At 35.5% G+C, this 24,850-nt stretch overlaps 1 protein-coding gene across 1 annotated transcript in view; it reads right to left on the bottom strand.

Annotated features, from left to right (window-relative positions):
- Nucleotides 1-24,850, bottom strand: part of ppp3cca (protein phosphatase 3, catalytic subunit, gamma isozyme, a) — a 39,764-nt gene that overhangs the window by 9,007 nt on the left and 5,907 nt on the right. Inside the window, exons 3-11 of the mRNA XM_082169795.1 lie at nucleotides 20,106-20,303; nucleotides 16,932-17,056; nucleotides 12,898-13,009; nucleotides 6,520-6,665; nucleotides 6,284-6,423; nucleotides 3,072-3,149; nucleotides 2,707-2,801; nucleotides 2,391-2,516; nucleotides 1,314-1,391 (exon numbers count right to left, since the gene is read on the bottom strand). Of these exons, the coding sequence (XP_082025921.1) occupies nucleotides 1,314-1,391; nucleotides 2,391-2,516; nucleotides 2,707-2,801; nucleotides 3,072-3,149; nucleotides 6,284-6,423; nucleotides 6,520-6,665; nucleotides 12,898-13,009; nucleotides 16,932-17,056; nucleotides 20,106-20,303 (1,098 nt within the window). The remainder of the gene's footprint in view (nucleotides 1-1,313; nucleotides 1,392-2,390; nucleotides 2,517-2,706; nucleotides 2,802-3,071; nucleotides 3,150-6,283; nucleotides 6,424-6,519; nucleotides 6,666-12,897; nucleotides 13,010-16,931; nucleotides 17,057-20,105; nucleotides 20,304-24,850) is intronic.

Here is a 24,850-nt window from a genome sequence, read left to right as displayed (position 1 = left end):
CCTGCCACAGTGCACATATTGTTCAGAAATGGTTTGAGGGACATGATGAGTTCAAGGGGTTGCCCTGGCCTCCAAACTCCCCAGATCTCAATCCAATTTAGCATCTATATGATGTGCTGGACCAACAAGTTTGATCCACAGTGGCTCAACCTCGTAACCTACAAGACTTGAAGGATCTGCTGCTAAAGTCTTGGTGCTAGATACCACGGGACACCTTCATGGATAAGCGCAGGTTTGGCAGGTTTGTGGAGGACCAACAGCATATTAGGTAGATGGTCATAATATTCTGTCTCATTGGTGTACAAGTAGTTTATTTCTTTTGCAATTTCTTCAGTTTGCTGCCAAAATAAAGCTTAGTTTTAACCAAAATGCCAAAGAATGCTGTGCAAAAAAAAAAAAATATATATATATTGTGCCAGACATATGTTACTTGTCTAATAAATTTTTAAATTATTATATATATTATTAATAATATATTTTAAATGTATTATTATCACTATCATTATTTAGTTACTATTATTTTAAAACTGAAGGAAGGCCTTACTGCTTCATTGTGTAGGCGGGGAAATGCTGTCATCAAAGGGTTTGGAATTGTTTGGAATTCTTTTTTAATTGTTTGGAATTACTCAAATGAAAAAATAAAATGAGCCTGGAGTGCTTCAAGGTGCACATTGTAAGCCAACCGCATAATTTGCCTTGTGTGGGCTTGAGAGTATTTGCAGAAGAGCGTCACGCCTTCACTCTAATAATTTAAGCAGATCAGTTTCTGGTTTAATAATTACACAAGACAAATCCACAATCCTACAGTCTATATATTATATTTTTTAATATATTACAATACAAAAAAGTTACTTTAAATTGTAATATACTGTATTTCCCAATATTACTATTTTTACATAAGAGTACACATCATGTGAATTCTACTCTTCAGAACAATCTGTCTAAGAAGGAAGTATCATGGGATGACATCAGCAGACACCAGACCTCCAGGGAGAGCATCTTAGACAGCCAGAATGACAGTTAGACACTTCTGAGGACCTGCTGTCTACGCTGATGATGACCAGACAGACAGACGCTCTCTCTCTCACACACACACACACACACACACACACACACACACACACACACACACACACACACACACACACACACACACACACACACACACACACACACACACACTCAAGCTGTTCTTCATTAAATTATGTCACTGAACGTGAAGCAAGAGGAAATCAGCACATAAGGCAGTTGTCAGCTTACCAAACTTTAATTTATCTCAGTTGAATACTAAGTGTATAAATAAACTCTCTTACCTTCACATAAGTCATCTCCCTCTGACATGAGTTCATCATCAGAGCAGATATTTAGGACATTCACCAACATCTCAGTCACTATAAATAGAGAACCAGAGAACCTCCTCATTAGATCGGCAAAGCAAGTTGACATTTTGCATAATATCTGTGTCCATGCTGTTCTTTATCCAGTGGTCCATTGACCCTAGAGCTTCTCTTTAAAATTTTCATGGTGCTTTCAGCCATGTACACTTTGTTTTAACACCAATAAATGTGTAAGACTTCATGAAAGATGTTCTTGAACACACTGGCACAATTAATATGATGTTAAATTGCCCTATTATGCTTTTTCAGATATTACCATTCATGTATTGTGTAATATAGCTGTTTGTGATTGTAAAAGGTCCACAAAGTTTCCAAGATCAAATTGCACAACAAATTGAGTTGTCTACCCAAAAGAAGAATTGATTGGGAATTGCCTGAAACTAGTCGCCAGTAATTCCAGCCTTACTTCCTGCTCGAACCTGCATTGGTTTGTAACAAATTTCCATAAGCCTATGTTCTTCATTGGCTGCCCTTAAACAACATGAAGTTTTGACCTACCCTTAAACAACAAACAAGTGCTGAGGAAGCCTCGAGATCTGAAATTCTGATAAGGAAATGGCCCTTTCGTTTTCAACACATGCCAAGAGTGGTAGACCAATCAAAACAGACTGGGCCATCTGTCCAATCAGAGCAGAGTACGCTCACAGAAAGGAGATGTTTAGATCTTTCATCAACCCATTTCAGACAATGAGAGAAAAGAGGTATGCTACAATGTATATTATGAGAAAAATAAAGTGTTTTTTGAGCTTGGATGTATGCAAGTCTATTGCAGGAGATCTCCAAAACAAAATTAGGAACCTTTAAAACTGCATAATATGAGCTCTTTAATATGATGTTTAAAATGTGAGTTTTTCTGTATTCTTCCCACAGAGAGGACGCATCATTTACAAAGGCATTGTCGCCTCTTCTTCACATGGCCTGCCAAATACTACCAAACATCTCACTCGCTGAAAAATCACAACTCCCACTTCAGGTCTCAGTTTGGACACTTACCTTTCTCGCCCACAAAGGGCAGCGACCATGTAAACACATCCATAAAGTTGGGTAACCAGTACGGGTGAGGAGAGCAGTTGAACTGTCTAATGTTCATGACGTTGTTTTCATATTTCAATACGGCCGCTGAGGAATAAAAATACAGGGAGAGGTCATGTTTATTCATGAAAGTATTCAACCAATAAACAAACAAAAAAGAAAAACAACCTGATAGGCTGCCATGGAGTTTACGAACAGTCATCTGATACTTGGTTTAAAAAAGCTTGAGAAAACCTGCAGTAAACAAGAATGTGTACTATGGCATAAACTAACATACCTTTGTTGTTATAGACGTCTAGGTAATTTGGTGCTGAGAAAATGGTAATTAATGAAGGGAAGCCTGTTGTCTGACTTTTTCTATACATCCTGTACCTGAAACAGAAACACACACAAATGTGTGTCAAAAAGGCATCTGGCGTGGACCAATAAAGGAAGTGCTCTTTTTTCATTGTCAAATAATCTGTTTTTGTCAAAGTCAGTGAGTAATTATCCAATGATCCACAGTTTCAGATTGATTTTTTTTTTTTTACTGGCAAACATACACTGAAATCACAAGATTAACCTAGAAAAACATCAAATTAGCAAATAAAAGCACAAGCTATTTTAGTCTTACTATCATAAAACAGCAGAATCAATACTTACCCTGCGTCTTGTGCTTCATGAGCTCTAATTACTGACAACAGGTTGTTGTTTGTCAAAAAGTCACAGACTGCTGCATAACTGTAAAAAAAAGAGAAAGTCTTGAGGGTGTCATAGCGATAAGGACAGACCGCAAGCAAGTTTTTTAAACCTTTTTCAACATATCACCTCTGAAGCACTTGCTCATACTGAACGGACCATGCCAATGAACTAGAGCTGGGTGATATGGACCAAAAATCTTATCTCTGTATTTTTAGGCTGAATGGCGATATAATAAATAACCATAAAGTTATTTTGAAGCCCTTAATATAAAGCATGTTTAATGTTTATAGGACAATTTGGGTCATGCACTTTCCTCGCAACAGCTCTGTGTCTTCCGCTTTTTTCAGATGCGTTCGCAACATCAAAATAATGTATATATAGATATAAATGGTATTGTCACATACTATTTTGTTTACAAAACTGGATATATCGCCCAGACCTGATTGTCTTTAGGTCCACTCAATCTCAGTACAGTGAACTCTCAAGTTATAAGACAACCACCTGCACTTTGTTAGCATTTAGTTGGCGTGGTACAAACAAATGCCAGCTGGACAAGCAAACAGTGAATAAACACACTTATATACACACCCAGAACGAAACCAGCTGGGTGACACTAGTCAGGTTAGTTCAGTGTAAATCAGACAAGATTTATGCACCAGTTCACAGATGCCCGAATGACTCAGTTGCACATATATGAGCAAGTATAAAGAATCTGGTCAAAGAAAAAAGTAAAAGAAAAAGAGAAAGAAACTGCTTTTTTTCTCAGCAAGCAAGATGAGTGCTTGAGTTATTTTATAGTCGGGTAAAAACAATTGAATTATTTTGAAAAAATTGGTTACACATCCAAACGTTCAATATGTCAAAATAAGCTAAGTTCGACAACGTATGGTTTTACCTTTGTGTAAATTACAACATATGTATTAATGTAATGTAAAATATCAAGATTTAATGACTCTTACAAAGCCATTTCTTCAACTTTGGCACTTTAATGTTCTAGGGGTTGATTTGTATTACAAAATTAAACTCTTTTTATTTTTTGTTATATGAAGATTACAATAAAACTGACATGGAAACTTTATTATGGCTTCATATGCTACTTTTCTGACAGGGTTTGGGGTTGAGGAGATGAGGCGAGGACTCAATCACAGAAGAATGAAGGCTTTTATTAAAAATAAAAATAAAACAAAATACAATCAAAAACTACCCCGAGGGGGAAAACAAGACAGACTTGACTTGGCTAAACCACAGGAGGAATAAACAAGGGTAAACCACAAACGACAATCCAGCACAGGTCTGAAAACACAAGGAGAATAAAAAGGGAGAGCAAGCAAAGCAGGCAACGAGGGAGGACAGGTGGGGTAAATTAATCAATAATCAGGTAACAAGATGATGGCACAAGGAAACATACATGACAAGCCATGTGCTCACACCAAACATGACAAAAACACAAGCACATAGCCAGTAAAGGCGGGCATACACTATGCAATTTCGTCCGATTTTCATCCAAATTCTGACTCGTGCAACTCTTTTTCGGGTCGGGCCGATTTTCAGCTTTGTTGTGCAGTGTTCGTGCAGTGTACAGGGGGAAACGAGAGATCTTTAAGTTCTGTAGTTCAAGCTAGCTACAAATGACTGTTGCTTACCTCCAGTTCGTGTTGCAAAATGGATTAACGATTACCCACGTCTTCCAAGCCACCTGCGATGTACACTTTGCCTCTTTTATTAATTTGTTAAACAATGTTTTTTAAAATAAAGCTGTTTTTAATTTTCATTGATGAATTATTGCAGTGTTTGGACATATTATAGACGGTTAATAATTAATTATATGCCTATAATTTATTGTAATCTACCTAAATGTTTTAGACAATTTTCAATGAGGAGGAGTAAGCTACTATGTAATATTTTATTATCCTCACAGCGCATTGGTTATGCGGTGATGCCCTATGAAATTATTGCGTGGCAATTTAATTATAATAGCCTATCAATTTAATAATAAAAGTAGCCTAGGCCTTCCCTAATAATAATAATAATAATAATAATAATAATAATACAATAATACTAATAATAATTGAATACATAAATTGGAAATGCTAAATCATCCTGATATTGATAGCTGATGCTTCTTTTAACAATATCTCTGGATACATGATATCGTCTATAATAGGCACAACCCGGCACGAGGGTTTCACACGCATAGTGTGAGCAGTGAAGTCTCAGCTCGACGTTCGGAACGTATAGTGTGAGCACATAAATCCTGAGCTTTGGCTTTACATCACATGCGATCTACTCGTTCAGTGTGAGTAGGTAACCTTGATAAATTCACACAGACATCGCACAGTGTATGCCCACCTTTAAACAAATCACAAGCCATGTGCTCACACAAAACGAGACATGAACACGCAGCCAATAAGAACACTCATAAGCCACGTGTTCACACAAAACATGACAACATGAAAGCACACAGCTAGTGGAAAACCCGAACCGCATTCTACACAAAACAAAACACACGTGGATAGAAGAGCGTACAGCCCGAGCAAACTCGAAACCGTACGCTCACACGACAAGACAGAGCGCACGAGAACGAGCGTAAGCTCATCCTGTGCGCTCACAACAGAGGACAAACACGCGGAGCATGAATGTCCGAATCCCGACACAGAACCGAAACCAAACTAGACAGATGTGCCGGGATCCAAACACCACGCCCCGCACATGTAACAAGGCATACAGACAAGAGAGCGCACGAAGCCGCACGCCCACACAAAGACATGACAAAACAGGAGTGTCAGAGCTCTGTCACAAAACCAAGAAATAAACCCTGACACTTTTCAATTGCCTTTGACTTAAAACTATACAAATGGATCATAAAACAATAATTATGTTTAAAACTATTATAATCTAACAAAGAATAAAATAAACATGAACTATTTCAATATTTATTGTGTGAAAATGTAAAAAAATTATATTTGATATAACTAAATGATAATTTATATAATATATTAAATTGAATTATAATTTATAACTAATAATTTGTGTGAAAATAAAAGAAAGAAAAATCAAGGTAAATATCACTTGTGAGCAGAATATTTTTATTGCGAGTCATGTTCAAGAAAGCTGTAAATTATATTTATATAAATCTGGGAGATCTGACCCAATGAACAGCTTTGCTCCAGTACCTGAAAAAATAGGAGCAGCCTCTGACTGAGTTGTGGTTGAAGTGCTCTGCCGTCTTCTCACTGCCGTAGTCCTCTCCCGGGTCGGCCCAGATCAAATCACACATAGGACCAAATGCCGGGGGCTCCTTAAACCTGTCTAACTGCATAACACAGCGCAAAAACAAAGGAGGAGGCATGAACACATCTTGATTTTCAATAAAAAGGCTTTAAGGAAAAGGACATAAACAGATGCTTACTTTCCTAATGTCATCTAAGCAGTTGATTTCTGGTGAGAGACCACCGTGAACGCAGAGAAACTGCTGGTTTAGAAGAGCTGCAAGAGGCAAGCAGTCAAAGGCCTCCATACATGCGTCATAAACCCTCTCGGAATACTTTATTTTACCTGTAAGAGGACAAAGACAGGAAAGTACGAATGTATTAAAGTTTGGTGCACTGAAGTCAAGAAATCACTCATTCAATAACGTTTTTATCAAAGGCTGACCTTGGCATTTGAACTATTATACAGAAAACCATAAGTGTCATTTATGATGGGTGGGACAACATGTCTTTTTGCCATGGCTGTTTCTGTCCCCAACACTTTATTAAATAACTTTCGACAAGGATATATTGAAAACCGTCTAATAAAGAGTGTGAGTATTTGAGTTGACAGTGCAAAAATTCACTAGTTTTTGATTCAGCTCTAAAGAAAAATTATTCAATTTTATTTTCAGCAACACTTTACAATAAGGTCTTATTTGTTAAGATTGGTATGTGTATTAACTAACATGAACTAAAAATGAGCAATACATTTGTTACAGTATTTTAGTCTTTGTTGATCAAAAATCCAGTTCATTGTTCATGTAGTTCACAAATTTTAACAAATACAACTTTTGATTTTAATATTGTATTAGTAAATGTTGAAATTAATTAACTAAGATTAATTAATGCTGTAGAAATATTGTTTATTCTTAGTTCAATAAAGTAGTTAACTAATGAAACCGTACTGTAAAGTGTTACTCGATGTTCATACACAGCTTAATTTAAATAAATGTAGCCTACATGTATAAAATTCTTCAAAAACTTCCCAAAATATATGTTAGGCAGAAATCTTTTTTACAAGCCATGTTTATTGCACCAAAAATACATTGGCTACTTGAGGTTAATATGATTTAGTTTTTTGTGTTTTTGAATACTGAAAAACACTATTACATTTGAATCATGTGTTTTATGTAAATTTAAATTTTAAAATGTAATTTATTCCTGTGATGGCTCAATAATTTTATTTTTTATTTTTAGCAATGTTAAAAACAGTTGTACCGTTTAATATTTTTATGGAAACCACAAACATGTTTCCCACATTTTTTTTCAGGATTGATGAATAGAAAGTTCAAAAGAACAGCATTTATTTGAAATAGAAATGTTTTGTAAGATTTACTGTCGCTTTTGATCAATTTAATGCATCCTTGCTGAATAAAAGTATTAATCATACTGACCCCAAACACCATGAGATGGCAGGGGTAATTTAAAACGTATTCCAGATTCCCAGTATATTACTCACAAAATATATATATATATATTAATGAATTTATCAATTTAAATACTAGTCGATTTGATCCCTTAAATGGACAGAAAGAATGACTGCTCCCTCAAATCAAAAAGTGTAATGAGAACTTAACTATGTCGAAAACTAGCAACTTCCTGCGCTGCTGAAATTGACATTTCTCAATGTTATTATTAACAATTCAGTTTTGACACTGGCCTTGCAGATCTGATCTTTAAATCAATACATACACTAAACACAGTAAAAGTCATCATCATCATGTTAGATTTTTTTGTGCATAATAATAATATTTCGTGATGACAACCAGCACATCTTTACGCAGTCATACAGTAATAACTACACCTAAAGCGACAAAACCTGCCACCAAGCAGACACAAAAGCAGCAGGGACTATTCGATTAAATTCAAATGAGCCTAATTAGTACAATGCGAATACTTAATTCAGCTGCTGATTAAGCTTATTAATACTTCAGTATCTGAACTGAAGTAGTCTCATTAGTCTTGTCTTGGTTTCCACTAAATACAGCTGGGTTATTCACCAAACCGAATTACACATTCGCTCTGCGAAAGAGATCTCATTGAGGGCACTTGGGCTTCCACTAAACATTCTACCATGAAACCGCCTCCATCTTTGTTATGCAGAGCACAATAGCCTCAAAGCTATTGTATGAGCTTAATAGCAAACAGTGTTCATTTCAAGCACAATAGACTACCACTGACCCATAGAAAACCAAAACCAGGGATTTAATCAGATGTTCAAAGGAAACTTCATTTAAATTCCATTTGGATTCAAGAAGCAAAAATGTAATACAGTATAATATACTATTAATTGCTAGCGCTAGTATACTATCAAAGATTATATACATGGCCGGCATTCACTTGAGAAAAAACTAATGAGCGTGCTTCTTGTAGAGTACTTCTATGAAAAGTATATTTTAAATAAGAACCGTACTTGCAGATAATATAATATTAATGAAATAAAAGACCACGTATGTGTACTTAGTAATGTCACATTAAAAGTTATACTTTAAAGTATATTCTAAATGATTATTCTTTAAGTCATGCTTTAAAGTATACTTATTTTGATGTGTTGACTAACATACTAAAGCACACGCAAAGTACTTGATTGTAAGTTCAACTGTAGTGTGCTATTCAATGATGTATTTTAAAATGTAATAAAATGGCAACTTCATCATTTCAAATCTGTAATTTAAATACATGACATACAGAACATACAGATAAGTGTTATTAGAACTGACATTAAAGTATATTTTAGTTTACCATAAATTTACCAAAAACTAACTCTCTATTTGTGTAGTGAACGTCTTTCAAGCACACTCAATTTGTAGCCATTCCTGTGAAACAGTCTGTAATTTACCAATAAACTACAGTAATCTACAGTATAATACAGTAATCTACAGTATTATTACTACAGTATAAACAAAACAAAAAAGGGAATGCTCGCTAATGCTAGCACTTTAGCTTATATATTACAAGTGACAGGTGTTTCAAAATTAAATTAAAAAATGTAGTTGCTTCTATGACATAAAGGGAAGAAGAGCATGAACACTTCAGGTGTCAACATCCGATATTAAGTCCAGGTTGGTCATGTGATCTAACACTGGCTTTAGGAGACCTGTAATAACCTCCTGGCAGATGGGTTCTGGCTCAGTAGATGCAAACCCAGGCCAACCGCATCAGACATAGGGAGAAGGAATCCCTGTGTAGAAATATCCTTTCGGATAACAAATATGTCTCCGTATTTGTAAGCAACTGGAGCGTGAATAAGCCCAACCCCCAAAAGAAGCTAAACAGCTCCTTGCGTCTCTATTTGAGATCTTGGCTGGTCATGCTGCATTGAACTAAGGTTTTAAATAAATTATTGTAAACAAATGCTAATGAGAGGCTTCACAATGAAAAGGCATTACTCTCTCATAAATTAGGAGAGGTAATGCTGCGTATAGTGTACAACGGCTCATCGGGTTTGTCTCTTTGTGAGCCAGATGAGCTCTAGCCACTTCACTATCTAGCATACTAATAACTCACACCTGGACACTTTCTGGCACCAGACACTGAGCTCTACAAACCTTACTCTAATAGAGCTGTCTCCTAGCTTATTTTCTCAGAGGGACAAAGTGCTGTTTGCCGAAAACAGAGCACGTAAAGCCTGTAAAACAAAGACAGCAGTTCTTTATGAACCGCCACAGAGCAGTCTTAAAGAGGTTGCTATAGATCTTAGTCAGAGTAGAGACCAATTTCAGACAGTGAAGGACACAAGTCTGTTTTGTCTTAAGGCTCGTTCACACAAACAGATTTTTTTGCACGAGATGCTGCAAAAGACACAAGACACGAGTGGAACGTTCATACACGTCCGTCTAGCGTGTGTTTACATAGAAAAACAATGGAAAAGTAGCACATTGAAATGGAAAAATGCGTTCTGTATGAACGGCCCCTGAAGGTCTTATAAAGGGTCTAATTTTCACAACCCTTTGTCATCCACTGGAAATATGTGGACAAAAGTGATGTCTGGCCTTGAAAAAAATGGACATATTCACCCTTCATTTAAATATTATTAACAATTTATTTATTAATGATTTTGTAATCATAGGAGTCAATTGTTTCGCATCCGGTGTAGACAAGGTGTAACTAATTTAATGTATGCGCTGGGTGTTTCTGAGTAAAGTGATAAAGTAAATAAAAAGTATTTTTATTTAATGATAACAATCACAATAAAAAATAAATAAATAAATAAACATGCATTTTTCAAAAACAATTGCAATTTTTTTCAGCGAATGTCAAGACATGCTAAATTTGATCCAAAACAGTCAGCAATGGTGTCAGCAGGCAGTGGCAATATTGTGTGCCTCTGGCATGCTGGGAGATTGAAACAGTAAATATGTTCCAGCCAAACATGATGTAATAATACATTTCACAGTGCGAGCAGCTGCCTTGTGTAGTTTTAACCCATATTAAGTGAAAAATAAGTTGTTCAATTCATTTGAATTGCTATTTTGCTAAAGTGGTTCTCTGAAGCAACAAGATAAATGAGACCCGACTGGCCCTCCAATTCCAACTCCAACAAAACCACACTGATGTGATGTTAGCCATAGGCAAAGCAGTTAAAGGAACTTATAGTAACCACTAGTTTTGTCTGCCCCATATATTTTATATATAGTACCAGTCAAAAGTTTGGAAACATTCCTATTTTTAATGTTTTTGAAAGAAGTCTCTTATGCTCATCAAGCCTGCAGTTAAAAAAACAAAAAAAACAAAAAACAAAACAGTAATATTATGAAATATTATTACAATTTAAAATAATGGTTCTCTTTTTTAATATACTTTAAAATGTAATTTATTTTTGTGATGCAAAGCTGAATTTTCATCAGCAAGTACTCCAGTCTTTGGTGTCTTATGATCCTTCAGAAATCATTCTAATATGCTGATTTATGATCAATGTTGGAAACAGTTGTGCTGCTTAATATTTTTTTTATAACCCGAGATACTTTTTTCAGGATTATTTGATGAATAAAAAGTTAAAAAGAACTGTATTTATTTAGAATAGAAATCTTTTGTAACAACATACACTACCGGTCAAAAGTTTGGGAACAATAACTTTTTTTTTTTTTAAGAAATTAGTACTTTAATTCAACAAGGATGCGTTAAATTGATAAAAGGTGATGGTAACGATTTATATTGTTAGAAATTTTTTTATTTTGAATAAATGCTGTTTTAATGAATAAATGCTGTTAACGTTTTACTCATCAATGAATCCTGAAAAAAGTATTCCAAAAAAATATATTAAACAGCACAACTGTTTCCATCATTGATAATAACTGAGCATCAAATCATCATATTAGAATGATTTCTGAAGGATCATAAGACACCAAAGACTGGAGTACTTGCTGATGAAAATTCAGCTTTGCATCACAAAAATAAATTACATTTTAAAATATATTAAAAAAGAGAACCATTATTTTAAATTGTAATAATATTTCATAATATTACTGTTTTTTTTTGTTTGTTTTTTAACTGCAGGCTTGATGAGCATAAGAGACTTCTTTCAAAAACATAAAAAATAGTAATGTTTCCAAACTTTTGACTGGTACTATATATATATATATATATATATATATATATATATATATATATATATATATACATACATATATATACATATATATATATATATATATATATATATATATATATATATATATATATATATATATATATATATATGAAGAGTTCAGATGCAAAAGCCTCTAAATATATGAAGAGTTCAGATGCAAAAGCCTCTAAATATATGAAGAGTTCAGATGCAAAAGCCTCTAAGTGCCATCTGAAAATTTCTTCTAGAATGGTCATTTTTATCAAGCTCTTATATTTAAGTTCAGTAATTTCACATAAATGACAATTAATAGGTCATTTTCATTGGCATTTAAGTGAAATGACTGAACTTAAATATACGAGCATGATAAAAATGATAATTCTAGAAGAAAATTCAAGATGGCACTTAGAGTCTTTTGCATCTGAACTCTTCATATATATATACATATATATATACAAATTAAATTATATCAAGTAAATACGCTTTTTAAAATGCTGCAGTATGGGCTCCCCTCTAATAAGTTATATCAAATTTGAAAAATCACAGGGATAGTTTACCCAAAATTTTTAATTCTGTCAGCATTTACTCACCCTCAAGTTGTTCCAAACCTGTTTGAGTTTCTTTCTTCTGTTAAACAAAAAAAGAAGATATTTTGTAGAATGTTGGTAACAAACAGTTGATGGTAGCCATCGACTGCCTTAGTATTTATTTTCCATACTTTAGGGTGAGTGAATGATGACAGAATTTTCATTTTTTTGGTGAACTATCCCTGTAACTGCAGGAGTAATGTTATACTGTTTGCAAGGAAAATGAAAGTTCTAACTGGTGACAGCTGGCTGAAAATGCAGCTTTTCTGACATCAAAGTGGGAACATCAGTGAAAGTGAGGAAAAGGCTTGCGGACGGTTCGAGCCAACACATCACTTAGCTCTCAGCACCCCTAGACGGCACATTCCCACAGCACTCACATTCCTGTTTGAAGGTGAAGTATTCTGTGAGGTGCCGACACTCGTGGTTGCCTCTGAGGAGAAAGAGGGTGTTGGTGTGGTTGATCTTCAATGTCCACAGGAACAGCACACACTAAAGACAGAAAGAAAGAGAGATAGAGACATTTATAATCCCGAAGATACTTGACTATTAAATGTCAGCTGGAATAGTTATGCGAGGAAAATGAAGGTGAAGACTGGATGTCTTTTACATTAATAAACTTGGGAAAACGTCCCTTTATTGATGCCTACAATAAAATGCGAGGCCTCTTCATTCAAATAAGGGTGCAAAGGAAAGTTTTGAATCATTATCATTGCATTTAAGGCAATCTGAGTGTTTTCAATTCAATTATGGCACAATCAGTGTCCTGCAGAAGGACTGCAAAGGTGGGAGTGAATGGTCACATGGTAATTATTCCCAATGATACTTTATTCTAAACAACAGGTTTGTTTGGTTCATTTTACACATCTAAAATTCACACTAAAGTATAGACTGTTTGGCAGCCGACACCACAAAACCTTGGCAATACAGTGCGTTCGAGTGAGATGCCTGATCTTCTGTACAGTACAGAGTACATGCACACAATCTTTATAGCCTAATTAAAATGATTAAAATGTATTTATCATCTACACCCCCTCCCCATTTCATTTGCATGCAAAATCCCAGACACCACTCAACGTGGGAAGAACAGGACACCAAGGTAACCAAGGACGACAGGTGTGCATTTAAATGACATGTGAAATAATAGACACGGAGGAGGGTGCGAGCGGGGGGTGTGAGAGCAGGGACCGGAGCCTACGCAAGAAGAATAATGAGCTGAAAATTGCAGGTAATAGTGGCCATGTGAGGAGGACCTGAACGAAGGCTATTACTGCTGAATGGCAGACGACACAGAGGGGAATCTGTTTTTTCCCTAAAGTTGACATGCCGCTTCAGGCTATCGCCTGGTTTAATAACCGGGATGGATCAGGATGGTCAGCTAGTCAACTAGATGGTCGATTAGTTTACTTAATTGTTACATTTTTTTGTTTTAGCTTTAATGTTTTGTGATGTGGAGTTATAAAGGAGAGGAATTCACAGAATTCAGAGATATATACTTTTAGCACGGTAAACCATATGAGATGGTTTTACAACCATCACATTTTTTAACAAACTCATCACCATAAAACATTTTTTCAAGGGCATTTCTGTCAGACTGTCAAACTGTCTGCTGTGAGAGACATGGGGTCAATAATAATAGTTTCACTGCATTAAAAAGGGCAATATTATAGATTTATATAAATATTAATTTCAATATGCACAATAATAATAATAATTTTAATACATTGATATATCAATATGAATATAGATATTAACATTACTATATTAACATATTAGAATTTTCATATCAGTGTGAATATTGACAATTAAATGAATAACTATTTAATAACTATTAATAATCAAATTGAAGCTTATGTTGGCCATATAACGATATATGATATAACTGCTTGGAATGATGGAATGGAAATGGAAGGATGAAAAAAAAGGATTGTACAGTATGTTGTTAAGAACAATATAAAGAGGAGTTTCCTAAAGAATGCCATCAATGGTTGAGACAACTAGAGAAAGCATATCTAGAGGTTTAGAAAACTCACCGACATGTCAAATATGGAAATATGGAGATTTTTCACATCCTTTTTTAATAAGTGGGTCTCTCCCAGACAAGACAAAAGGGCAGAGAGCTTTGTGCCAGACAAGTGGAGACTGAACAGTGTGATGGTGAGGCTGCTCACACCAAGACCTTCCACGTGTGTGTGTGTGTGTGTGTGTGTGTGGGGTGGCTGTGTGTGGGGTGGCTGGTCATGGTGGTGGGAGGCTGGGGATGCATTAATAATAGACGGATCTCGGATCAAAGGAAATAGCCCACCATAATGGAAGAGAAAGATGATGACAGGCTAAATGAACAGGATTGCTCATACTTTTATGAGCAATTCTGAGCCCATTTTAGCACAGATATATAACCAGAGAGAACACATCCTGAGCATCGAGATAAATGTAAAGGCTTTATATCGTTAGCACAACAAATAATGACACGTCAGAAATTATGAGAGGCAAAGAATATGTATATACACTAGCGTTCAAAAGTTTGGGGTCAGTAAATTTTTTTTTTTTTTTGGAATAAAGTAACTTATTTAAAAAGGAAGCATTAAATTGACATAAAGTGACAGTAAAGACATTTATAAAATTAAAAAAAGATTTTAATTTCAAATAAATGCTATTCGTTTCAACTTTATTCATCAAAGAATCCTGAAAAAAAATATATAAGGGTTTCAACAAAAACATTAAGCAGCAAAATAAGAAATATTCTCTTTCTTCGTCAAATCAACATTAGAATGATGTCTGAAGGATCATGTTAATAGCATAATGGCTGCTGAAAAATCAGCTTTGCCATCACAGGAATTACAAAAAAATAGTTATTTTAAATTGCAATAATTTTTCACAATATGCTTTTACTGTATATTGTATTACTTTATACTGCTTTGGTGAGCATAAGAGACTTAAACAAATATTTTCTGATCCCAAACTTTAAACAGGAGTTTATTCAAATGAGTCAGGACTTGAATACTTACAAGTCCTGACTCATTAGAATAAAGTTCAACTTTATTTTCACTAGCGGTAGCTATCGCTCATGTCACTGGAAATCACCAAATTTCACTGAAAATTAACAACTGCATGCAAGTCACAGTGTGTGAGCGACCCTTGGGAATGTCAAGTTAATGAACTCTTCACAGGATCAAAGTGTGAGGCGTCAGTAACATCAGTCATTCAGCGGAGAATCGCGACAAGCAGAGCGGTCCACGCTTTAATGCTCTATGACTCATCTCTTATGAAAGGGTACAGTGTCTGACAGGTTATCAAATAGCTCCACTCAGACAGTGACACGTCCAAATGAGACAGACTGTGAAAGAGAGGCCATTTAACCACACAGCTTAACAAGGTCTCTGTTACTTTTGTTCTGTATTCTAAATCATTCACAGCTCCTGCACTCACCAAACCTAATCAAAGTCACGAAAAGCAGAGGCTTGAGTAAACTGGAAGATTCAAAGTGGACCGTTTTACATTACGCAATGCAAGAATATCAGGGCTTCAGACTTTTTTTTTCCTGCCAGTGCGACTAAATTTTGTTAGAAGTCGTACTGGTTGCCCAACTGATAAGAGCTACCATTTCTGTTGAACATGAGAAACATCAAACTAAACAAAAGAGCGCTACTTGTTTGAGCTGCGCAGCACGGGACCGTTTATCAGCTTGGAACAATAACAGACAGGGCAACACAAGCTCAGAACAGGTTTACTCGCGGGCCTATCTCGAGCAAGCGACACCGTCACTACAGCGTTTGAATTTGCCACAGAATTAATAACATCGCTGCGAGATCTAGTGAGAAGCATTCATATTCAGCACACAATTCTCTGTTATAAACCATATGGCGTATCAGATCAAACTGCGCCGACACGAGGAGACATTGTGCCATGAACAAACAAGTTAAAGAAGGCTTTTCAGTCCACAAATCACCAACATTCACCATGGATTAAAAGTAGTAATGCAAACTGTAACCATGGTATTGTGGCAGAAACAGTTAAAGAAGTTTTAATATTATTCATTTCAGGGTTCTTGCAAACTTTTAATAGTGAAATTCAAGAACTTTTTAAAGTGCTTCACACTTTTTTTCCAGCACTTTAAAGCTCTAAATATGATCCAATTTAAATGTTATTGTTTATGTGATGAACAAAAACATGATTTTTTTTTTCATCCTTCAAAGACTGTCCCCATTTACAGCTACACTTCTATTGGTAGCTAAAAAGCATGACCAAATTAGCCTAAATATTGGGGAAAAAAAACCCACTAAGTGTGGAGGACGTGTAGAACTCTGTGAATAAAAGGCATTCCAGTGACAATCTGTGAATCCAATTTCTGCAGGTGCAGATTCTGTGTGAGCTTCTTATTCTAGATGATTTCAGTTCATAAACATGCACTCACCTCAATACTGAAGTATCCTCTGTCTACATAATCGCCCAGGAACAGATAGCGCGTGTTGTCAGGGGAACCACCAACTTCGAAGAGCTTCATGAGGTCGAAGAACTGTCCGTGAACATCACCACATACTACAGGTGAAAAGGAAGCAAAAACAAATGCTTGACATGGTACATGTTCAGTGAGCGATACATAACACCTGCCTCATTTTGAGTTCAATGGCAATGGTTAAAACAAAACAGAATAAGTTTTTCTGTATTACATCACACACACAAAACAAAAATGCCTTAGGGAAGTGTAGGTCTGGATATAGAGAAAACACTTCACTTAAATCCATCCTACCTGCATAATCTAGCCAGCAACGGCCACATGTACAAGACTGCTCTGTCACTTAGCAACAACGACACTATATCTGAAAATACAGAGGCTGCATCCATTTATAAAACAGAATGTATCTAGAGCCAGAGGGGTTTGTGACATCTATTAATTCGTGCTCAAAGACGGTAATATCTATAGAGGACAGATGAGCTCTAATTTATCTGCATTATGAAATATCATGGCATGATGCACACAACGTTTCCAAGAATGAAACCTTGAAGCACAACATCTTCATCAAGTAATTGAGTAAGTTTAATAGGCTCTGTTTGTGACTGATAAGGCTGAGCTGAATGTAAGATTACCCAGATGTGATACAGATAGTGATTGTACTGTGAAATCTGTACATCTGTCAAATAAAAGCAGCAAAACCCATAACTAATTTCCTATTATGCATTTTCTCATTGATCAAGAGTCACTAGGGATGGATCAAAGTGGTTGACTTGTTGTCAACAACTGACTAGTCAATAAGTGAGCTTGACTAATTTATAAAAGCCTAGATTTTCCCTTTTTTGACATTTTTAGTGGCTTTGATTAGCGCACCCTTTAAAATCATTGTGCACAGTAAAAAGTTTAAATTCATCATCATCACCAACATAGTTACAGTCATGCACATTTATTTTAAGGATGCATCAATGCTGAAATTATGGGAAATATTGATAATTATTTTTATGTTATGGCCAATAACTGATAAATTACAAATAATATTTTTTCCCTAAACAATTGAAAATACAAAAATAATAATAAAATAATAATAAAATAATAATAATAATGATAAAAAATAAAGTCAAGTTTAAAAAGTTTTTAAAGGGCATGGCAGCATTATAATGTAGCCTATATTAACAGTGTTTTTAAAGATTAATTAACTTGAAGTGAGCGTTAGATGACAACAATGCTAACCTATATGCCAAATAGGGGTAACGGACATGCATAATTGAATATCAAATATTGGCTGTACTGACAAATTTAACTCTTTCCCTGCCATTGACGAGTTAACTCGTCATTTATGAGAAAAAGCTCATATGCCAATGACGCATTTGTATGGCTTTCAGTGTTATCACTGAGCAGATGCATATGAAAAAGAATGCGATAATCAACAATAAACAGCATGTGGAGGAAGTGCTATAGAACTCTGCCAGCTTTGGAGGTGTTGATGGACTTGATCTACTCCATCTATATTTTGATCATCGTACTGTCAAACTATCAAAATTCTCCATCACTTGAATTAAGATTATAATCATTTAATTTTAAAGCACAGCCACCACAAAAACAGACTTTAGCACCTCTTTTTAGTTTGAGATCGTTCTGAGGTTAAATACAGATTTCTGGATGAAATGATTTTTCAATTTCTCACTGGATAGCATTTTTCCTGCCATGGTGGCAACTCTCAGACAGGTTGTAGCCTAAAGATTTCAGCGGCAATGTGGATTGATGTAATAAGCAGATGTGGTGCACTGCAAATTCAAACAAGAGAATCAATCAAAAGCATCAGAATAGCATCGCTTTACTAAACAGCCTTTAAATGGCAGGAGACATCTTGCACATCAAAAACAGGCAAAGTACCAAATTAATATTACTCAACATATCCTAGCTTTTTACAGAAAAAATTCTGATGTAATCTCCTTTGTAATCGTTAACATTTTCATAAGTAAATAATTGAATAACAATTTTTTTCTATCAGTAACTGATTACAGTTACATTAATTTCGTAATTTGTTTTAATTTCGTAATTAAATTACGTAACTCTGTTACATCATGCAACTAGTTACTCCCCAACACTGGTACTGAATCAGATCCAGGGGCAGTCTTTGACAAAAGCACGATTTTATCAGCTTTTTGCTTAAAATGTTGCTTTCGTTATGAAACTTACCCACATTCAAGTGTTGGTAAAGAAAAAAAAAAAAAACGTTTAAAAGCAGAGGGTCTGTTCTTTCCTTTGATATATTGCATGTTCAGATATTCATACAACTAAATATTCTGGGGGCCATGACATTTTTGTGAAAAACGACCAAAAACGCTGGTGCTGGCTGGCGCCTTTATAAAAAATAACAATAAAAACTCTAATATCAGCAGAAAACACATACAAATTATGCATCCCTACTTTGTTTAATTGTAAAGTGGAATATACAGTAGATGGAGAAAGTAGCATCCTGAATTTCCAATCAAGGGTCAGGAGCTCTCAAAACCAGACTAAATTTACAGATCTTCCTTAAGGGCAGTTTGTCATTCAAGTAACCCTCCATTTAGTTGAGCCTTTTTTGCACATCCCTCCTAGTGTTCACTGAAGCAAAACTGACCACAATCCGCAGCGGAATCTGTGACTGTTTCCTGTGTTGCGCTCCGCTGATCTGCAGACATTATCTGTCAGTGAGAACCAACGGCGCTGACACTGATCTACATACGAGTCAGTTTGCCACAGCTGATTCACCACAGTGACAGTTTGTAACACTCAATCTCAAACAAGTCAAAAGCAATGCTGATATGATGTGCCCCGATGAAAACTGTTTTCACAGATGGATTATAAGCCTACTTTAAAAGTTACTTATCAACCAGACCAATAGTTTTATGATGTATTATTTTATTGTTGACAAAATGTACACACACTGATGCCAGTGAAGTGTAATTATGAATATATTTGAAACATTGCATGAAGTTTCCATGAGGAAAAATACCTTTTTTCTTAGTAACTAGGTTAGGCCACAGCAGAAAAAAAAAGAAAAACACAAGCCAGAACAAAGTTCATTCCAATCAAGACAGATGGTCATCTCCCTCAAGCCCTACTAAAGATATGCCCTTGCTTTCTTACCAGTGATTGGTGCCTCCACTTCTATCATGCACTTCTCCTGCCGTAGGATGTTGGCACCATCTTTTATGATGCGCAGCGCAACTTCCTCCTCCACACGTCCCTCTTTGATCAAATGGTTCTTCAGTACCTCGGGACTGGGCTTGCCATCCACAAATAGGTCCTTTATTGTCAGCCGCTGGTGAGGGGGCAGTGGCACTGCTGTAAGTACAAGAAGAGAAAAATATCAGTTGGCGGTGTGGACATCTTTTCAGCATTAACTAAGTAGCTGCAAGTATGGAAATCATAGTTTAAAAGAGGAGGTACTAAGTGGTTCATGCCCACTGAATGTTAAAGTGCTAGTCAAAACTAAAATTAAGGAATGGGTCATCAATTTAATAATTCAAACAATGCAAATACATAAATATTTTTGTATGTAACAATGGACAAATGAATAGACATACACTACTGTTATAATGTCTGGGCTCAGAAAGATTTTTTTGAAAGTCTGTTATGCTTACCAAGGCTACATTTATTTGATAAAAGAAGTTGTTGTTTTAATACATTTTAAAAAGCATTTCCTCGGATGCAATTACTCCAGTCTTCAATGTCACATGATCCTTCTAATATGCTGATTTGGTGCTAAAAAAACCCCATTTCTAATCATTATCAAATTCAAACAACAACCGATGCATTCAACCAAGTTTCTGCCAAACATCTTTTCTTTTTCAGTTACAATCAGATGTACATCACAACATTGAAGAAAAGATCATTCATTTCATCACATCTTGGGACTATATATATATATATATATATATATATATATATATATATATATATATATATATATATATATATATATATATAAAAAAACGTTATATCCAATATATATACATTATAATTCTATTGTAATGTAATAATTCGTATAATTCTACGTGGCACTGATTCAACAAGGTGCTGAAAGCATTCTTTAGAAATGTTGGCCCATATTGATAGGATAGCATCTTGCAGTTGATGGAGATTTGTGGGATGCACATCCAGGGCACGAAGCTCCCGTTCTACCACATCCCAAATATGCTCTATTGGGTTGAGATCTGGTGACTGTGGGGGCCATTTTAGTACAGTGAACTCATTGTCATGTTCAAGAAACCAATTTGAAATGATTCGAGCTTTGTGACATGGTGCATTATCCTGCTGGAATTAGCCATCAGAGGATGGGTACATGGTGGTCATAAAGGGATGGACATGGTCAGAAACAATGCTCAGGTAGGCCGTGGCATTTAGACGATGCCCAATTGGCACTAAGGGGCCTAAAGTGTGCCAAGAAAACATCCCCCACACCATTACACCACCACCACCACCAGCCGGCACAGTGGTAACAAGGCATGATGGATCCATGTTCTCATTCTGTTTACGCCAAATTCTGACTCTACCATCTGAATGTCTCAACAGAAATCAAGACTCATCAGACCAGGCAACATTTTTCCAGTCTTCAACTGTCCAATTTTGGTGAGCTCATGCAAATTGTAGCCTCTTTTTCCTATTTGTAGTGGAGATGAGTGGTACCCGGTGGGGTCTTCTGCTGTTGTAGCCCATCCGCCTCAAGGTTGTGCGTGTTGTGGCTTCACAAATGCTTTGCTGCATACCTCGGTTGTAACGAGTGGTTATTTCAGTCAAAGTTGCTCTTCTATCAGCTTGAATCAGTCGGCTCATTCTCCTCTGACCTCTAGCATCAACAAGGCATTTTAGCCCACAGGACTGCCACATACTGGATGTTTTTCCCTTTTCACACCATTCTTTGTAAACCCTAGAAATGGTTGTGCGTGAAAATCCCAGTAACTGAGCAGATTGTGAAATACTCAGACCGGCCCGTCTGGCACCAAAAACCATGCCACGCTCAAAATTGCTTAAATCACCTTTCTTTCCCATTCTGACATTCAGTTTGGAGTTCAGGAGATTGTCTTGACCAGGACCACACCCCTAAATACATTGAAGCAACTGCCATGTGATTGGTTGATTAGATAATTGCATTAATGAGAAATTGAACAGGTGTTCCTAATAATCCTTTAGGTGAGTATATATATATATATATATATATATATATATATATATATATATATATATATATATATATATATATACTCACCTAAAGGATTATTAGGAACACCTTTCCTAATATAAATTCCTATATAAAAAAAAAATATATATATATATATATATATATATATATTTTTTTTTTTATATATCCAATACAAATAAACAAATAACAGTTAAATGTAATCTTTAGCAAATCTCAAGGTAAAAATGTGTTACCATTGTGATGCTAAATGTTTTTTTACACTAATTTAAATGCTAATGCATTTAAAACGAAGGATTGCAGTTTAAATTATTTTATAATTTATATTATTATTAGCCATTTATCAGTTACCAGTCATACCAAGAAAATAATAATCAACTTATTATCGGTTCATCCTGCATTGCACTTGTTGATGAAAAAATGTTAAGTGACTCTCCTGGCGAAGATGCATCAAAAAAAAAAAAAAAAAAAAGTCTGTAAACAGTGTATTTTCAGATCTGCTCTTTATTAGCTGTGCTTCTCTCTGGAATACCATGACATTTGCGGCTGCTGGGGTTAATAAAAGTTATGGTATCATGAGGATTCTATTGATTCAGCTCTCAGGTTTAACCTTCACAGACGTGAAAGGATCCCGAGATGTCACGCAATAATCCCTCACCTGCACTGAACTGCCGGGTAATCTAACTCCTCCAAATCCCTCTGCGAAAGTGCAGAAGTTGCCATAGAGAGGGCTGAGGCTCAAGACGTGTTTAATAATGAGATGGGAGTTTTAAATGATTCAAGGTTCCTTAGAAGCTTAAGAGATTCTAGATGATGTGAACAGATGTTTTAGAAGATAATATGCATCGATTTATCAAAAGCATCATACAATACCGTGCTAATATCGGTCTTTTGTGTCTCTGTACCTTCGGAAGAGTTCATTATTGAATGAAGTGATGAGCATGTCTGAGGTTCTCAAACACTATGAAGAAAACAGGAAGCTGTGTGAACTGCCAAGGGCCCCTGGCACAGTGTTTTCCCCCAGTCTATCACAAAAGCCAGGGTTGACGCTGCTACTTCCACTGCGACCTCATTTGCATGCATCCGCCAGTGTGTTTTGGCTGCTCAGCCTCCGGCTCTGAATGTCTGCTTGATCGATAGCCAGTAAGAGCCCATATGTTATGGAGGAAGTCAAAGTTGATTGTAATTTTATGGAAAGGTGGCTACAACAAACTACGGTGTGATCGCTGAGGCTGAGGGACATGTAACTAAAGGTAAAGCATTCAGAGGGAACAAGCAGCTGTCGAGCGGAACCGCGAAGTGCGTCGAGACAGACTTTGACAACACTCCCGTTAATCTGGCGGTTCTATTAAACGTGCCCAGAATGCAAGAGAAAATGATGTCTTGAGCCTTCAACCATTAGGGACTCAAATCAAGCCACTGGATCCCACAAATTAGCAGCATATCTGTACAGAGAGACTGAAACTGAGGGATTCTCATTAAAAAGATGTCAAGGTTTCAAACTTTTTCTGTTCACAGACAAAAATTCCCAGCATGGATCTCTTCATACGGCCAAAGTTCAGCCTCTTTGATTTGAATATCTCTATTATGAAGCTTCACCCTGAGGTTTCACTATAAGACATAATTTCTGACAAATACAAATACAAGACATTCTGATTAGGTTTTTTGCCTTTTGTTAAATTAAAATCTGAGCAGCTACTGTTTTTATTTCAGTGACTGACAATGGGATCAATGCAAGTTACACATCAGATTATGCCTGATTTCTGACACCTGAAACAATTTTTTTGTTTTCAAGCTTTTAAACTTCAAACTTGTTTGTTTTCAAACTTTTTGATGCCCAGGACCCTCAAATACAAGGGTCTTGTGAGGGACCTATTTACCATTACTGTTCATTTACAAAGACAGATTGATTGTGGAAAAGAATGAAGAATGATATTATAAACACAACATCTTTCTACGCACTGTTAAGAGTACTGTTGGATACATAAATATATATAAATATAAATACTGTTCAAAAGTTTGAGGTCAGTAAGAGTCATTAATGTTTTTTAAATAAGTGCTCAACAAGCCTGCATTTATTTGATTAAAAATACAGTAAAAAGAGTGATCCTGTGAATTATTATTACAATGTAAAATTACTTTTTTCTATTTAAAGTGTAATTTATTCAGATACATTTACAGCCGCAGTCTTCAGTGTCACATGATCATTCAGAAATCATTCTAATGCCGATTTGCAGCTCAAGAAACATTTATTATAATTATCAATGTTGAAAACGACTGTGCTGCCTAATATGTTCATAGAAACTGCGATACATTTTTGTAAGGATTCTTTGATGAATAGAAAGTTATTTTGATGAATAGAACAGCAATTACTTTACATTTAAATTTAATTACACATTACATTTATTTATTTTACTGTCATTTTGATAACATTTTTTAATGTCATTATGATCATTTAATGTGTCCATGCTGAATAAAAGTATTTTAAATACTAATTAAATAAAAACCTTTCTGACCCCAAACTTTTGAATAATATTTAAAAACTAGGGCTGTCAGTATAATAAAACAAAATGATTAATATAATGATTTCCAAAATCAGATTTAACATGTAATAATAATACATTTTCTATGTCTAAAAACAATATTGTGTTTCCTTAACATCTTTGCTAAACGTATTTGATCCCCAAAGTTT

Source organism: Leuciscus leuciscus (assembly GCF_965113295.1).
Source record: "Leuciscus leuciscus genome assembly, chromosome: 5".
Taxonomy (NCBI): Eukaryota; Metazoa; Chordata; class Actinopteri; order Cypriniformes; family Leuciscidae; genus Leuciscus; species Leuciscus leuciscus.
The sequence above is the reverse complement of the archived record's forward strand: the minus strand, read 5'-3'. Positions and strand labels throughout refer to the sequence as shown.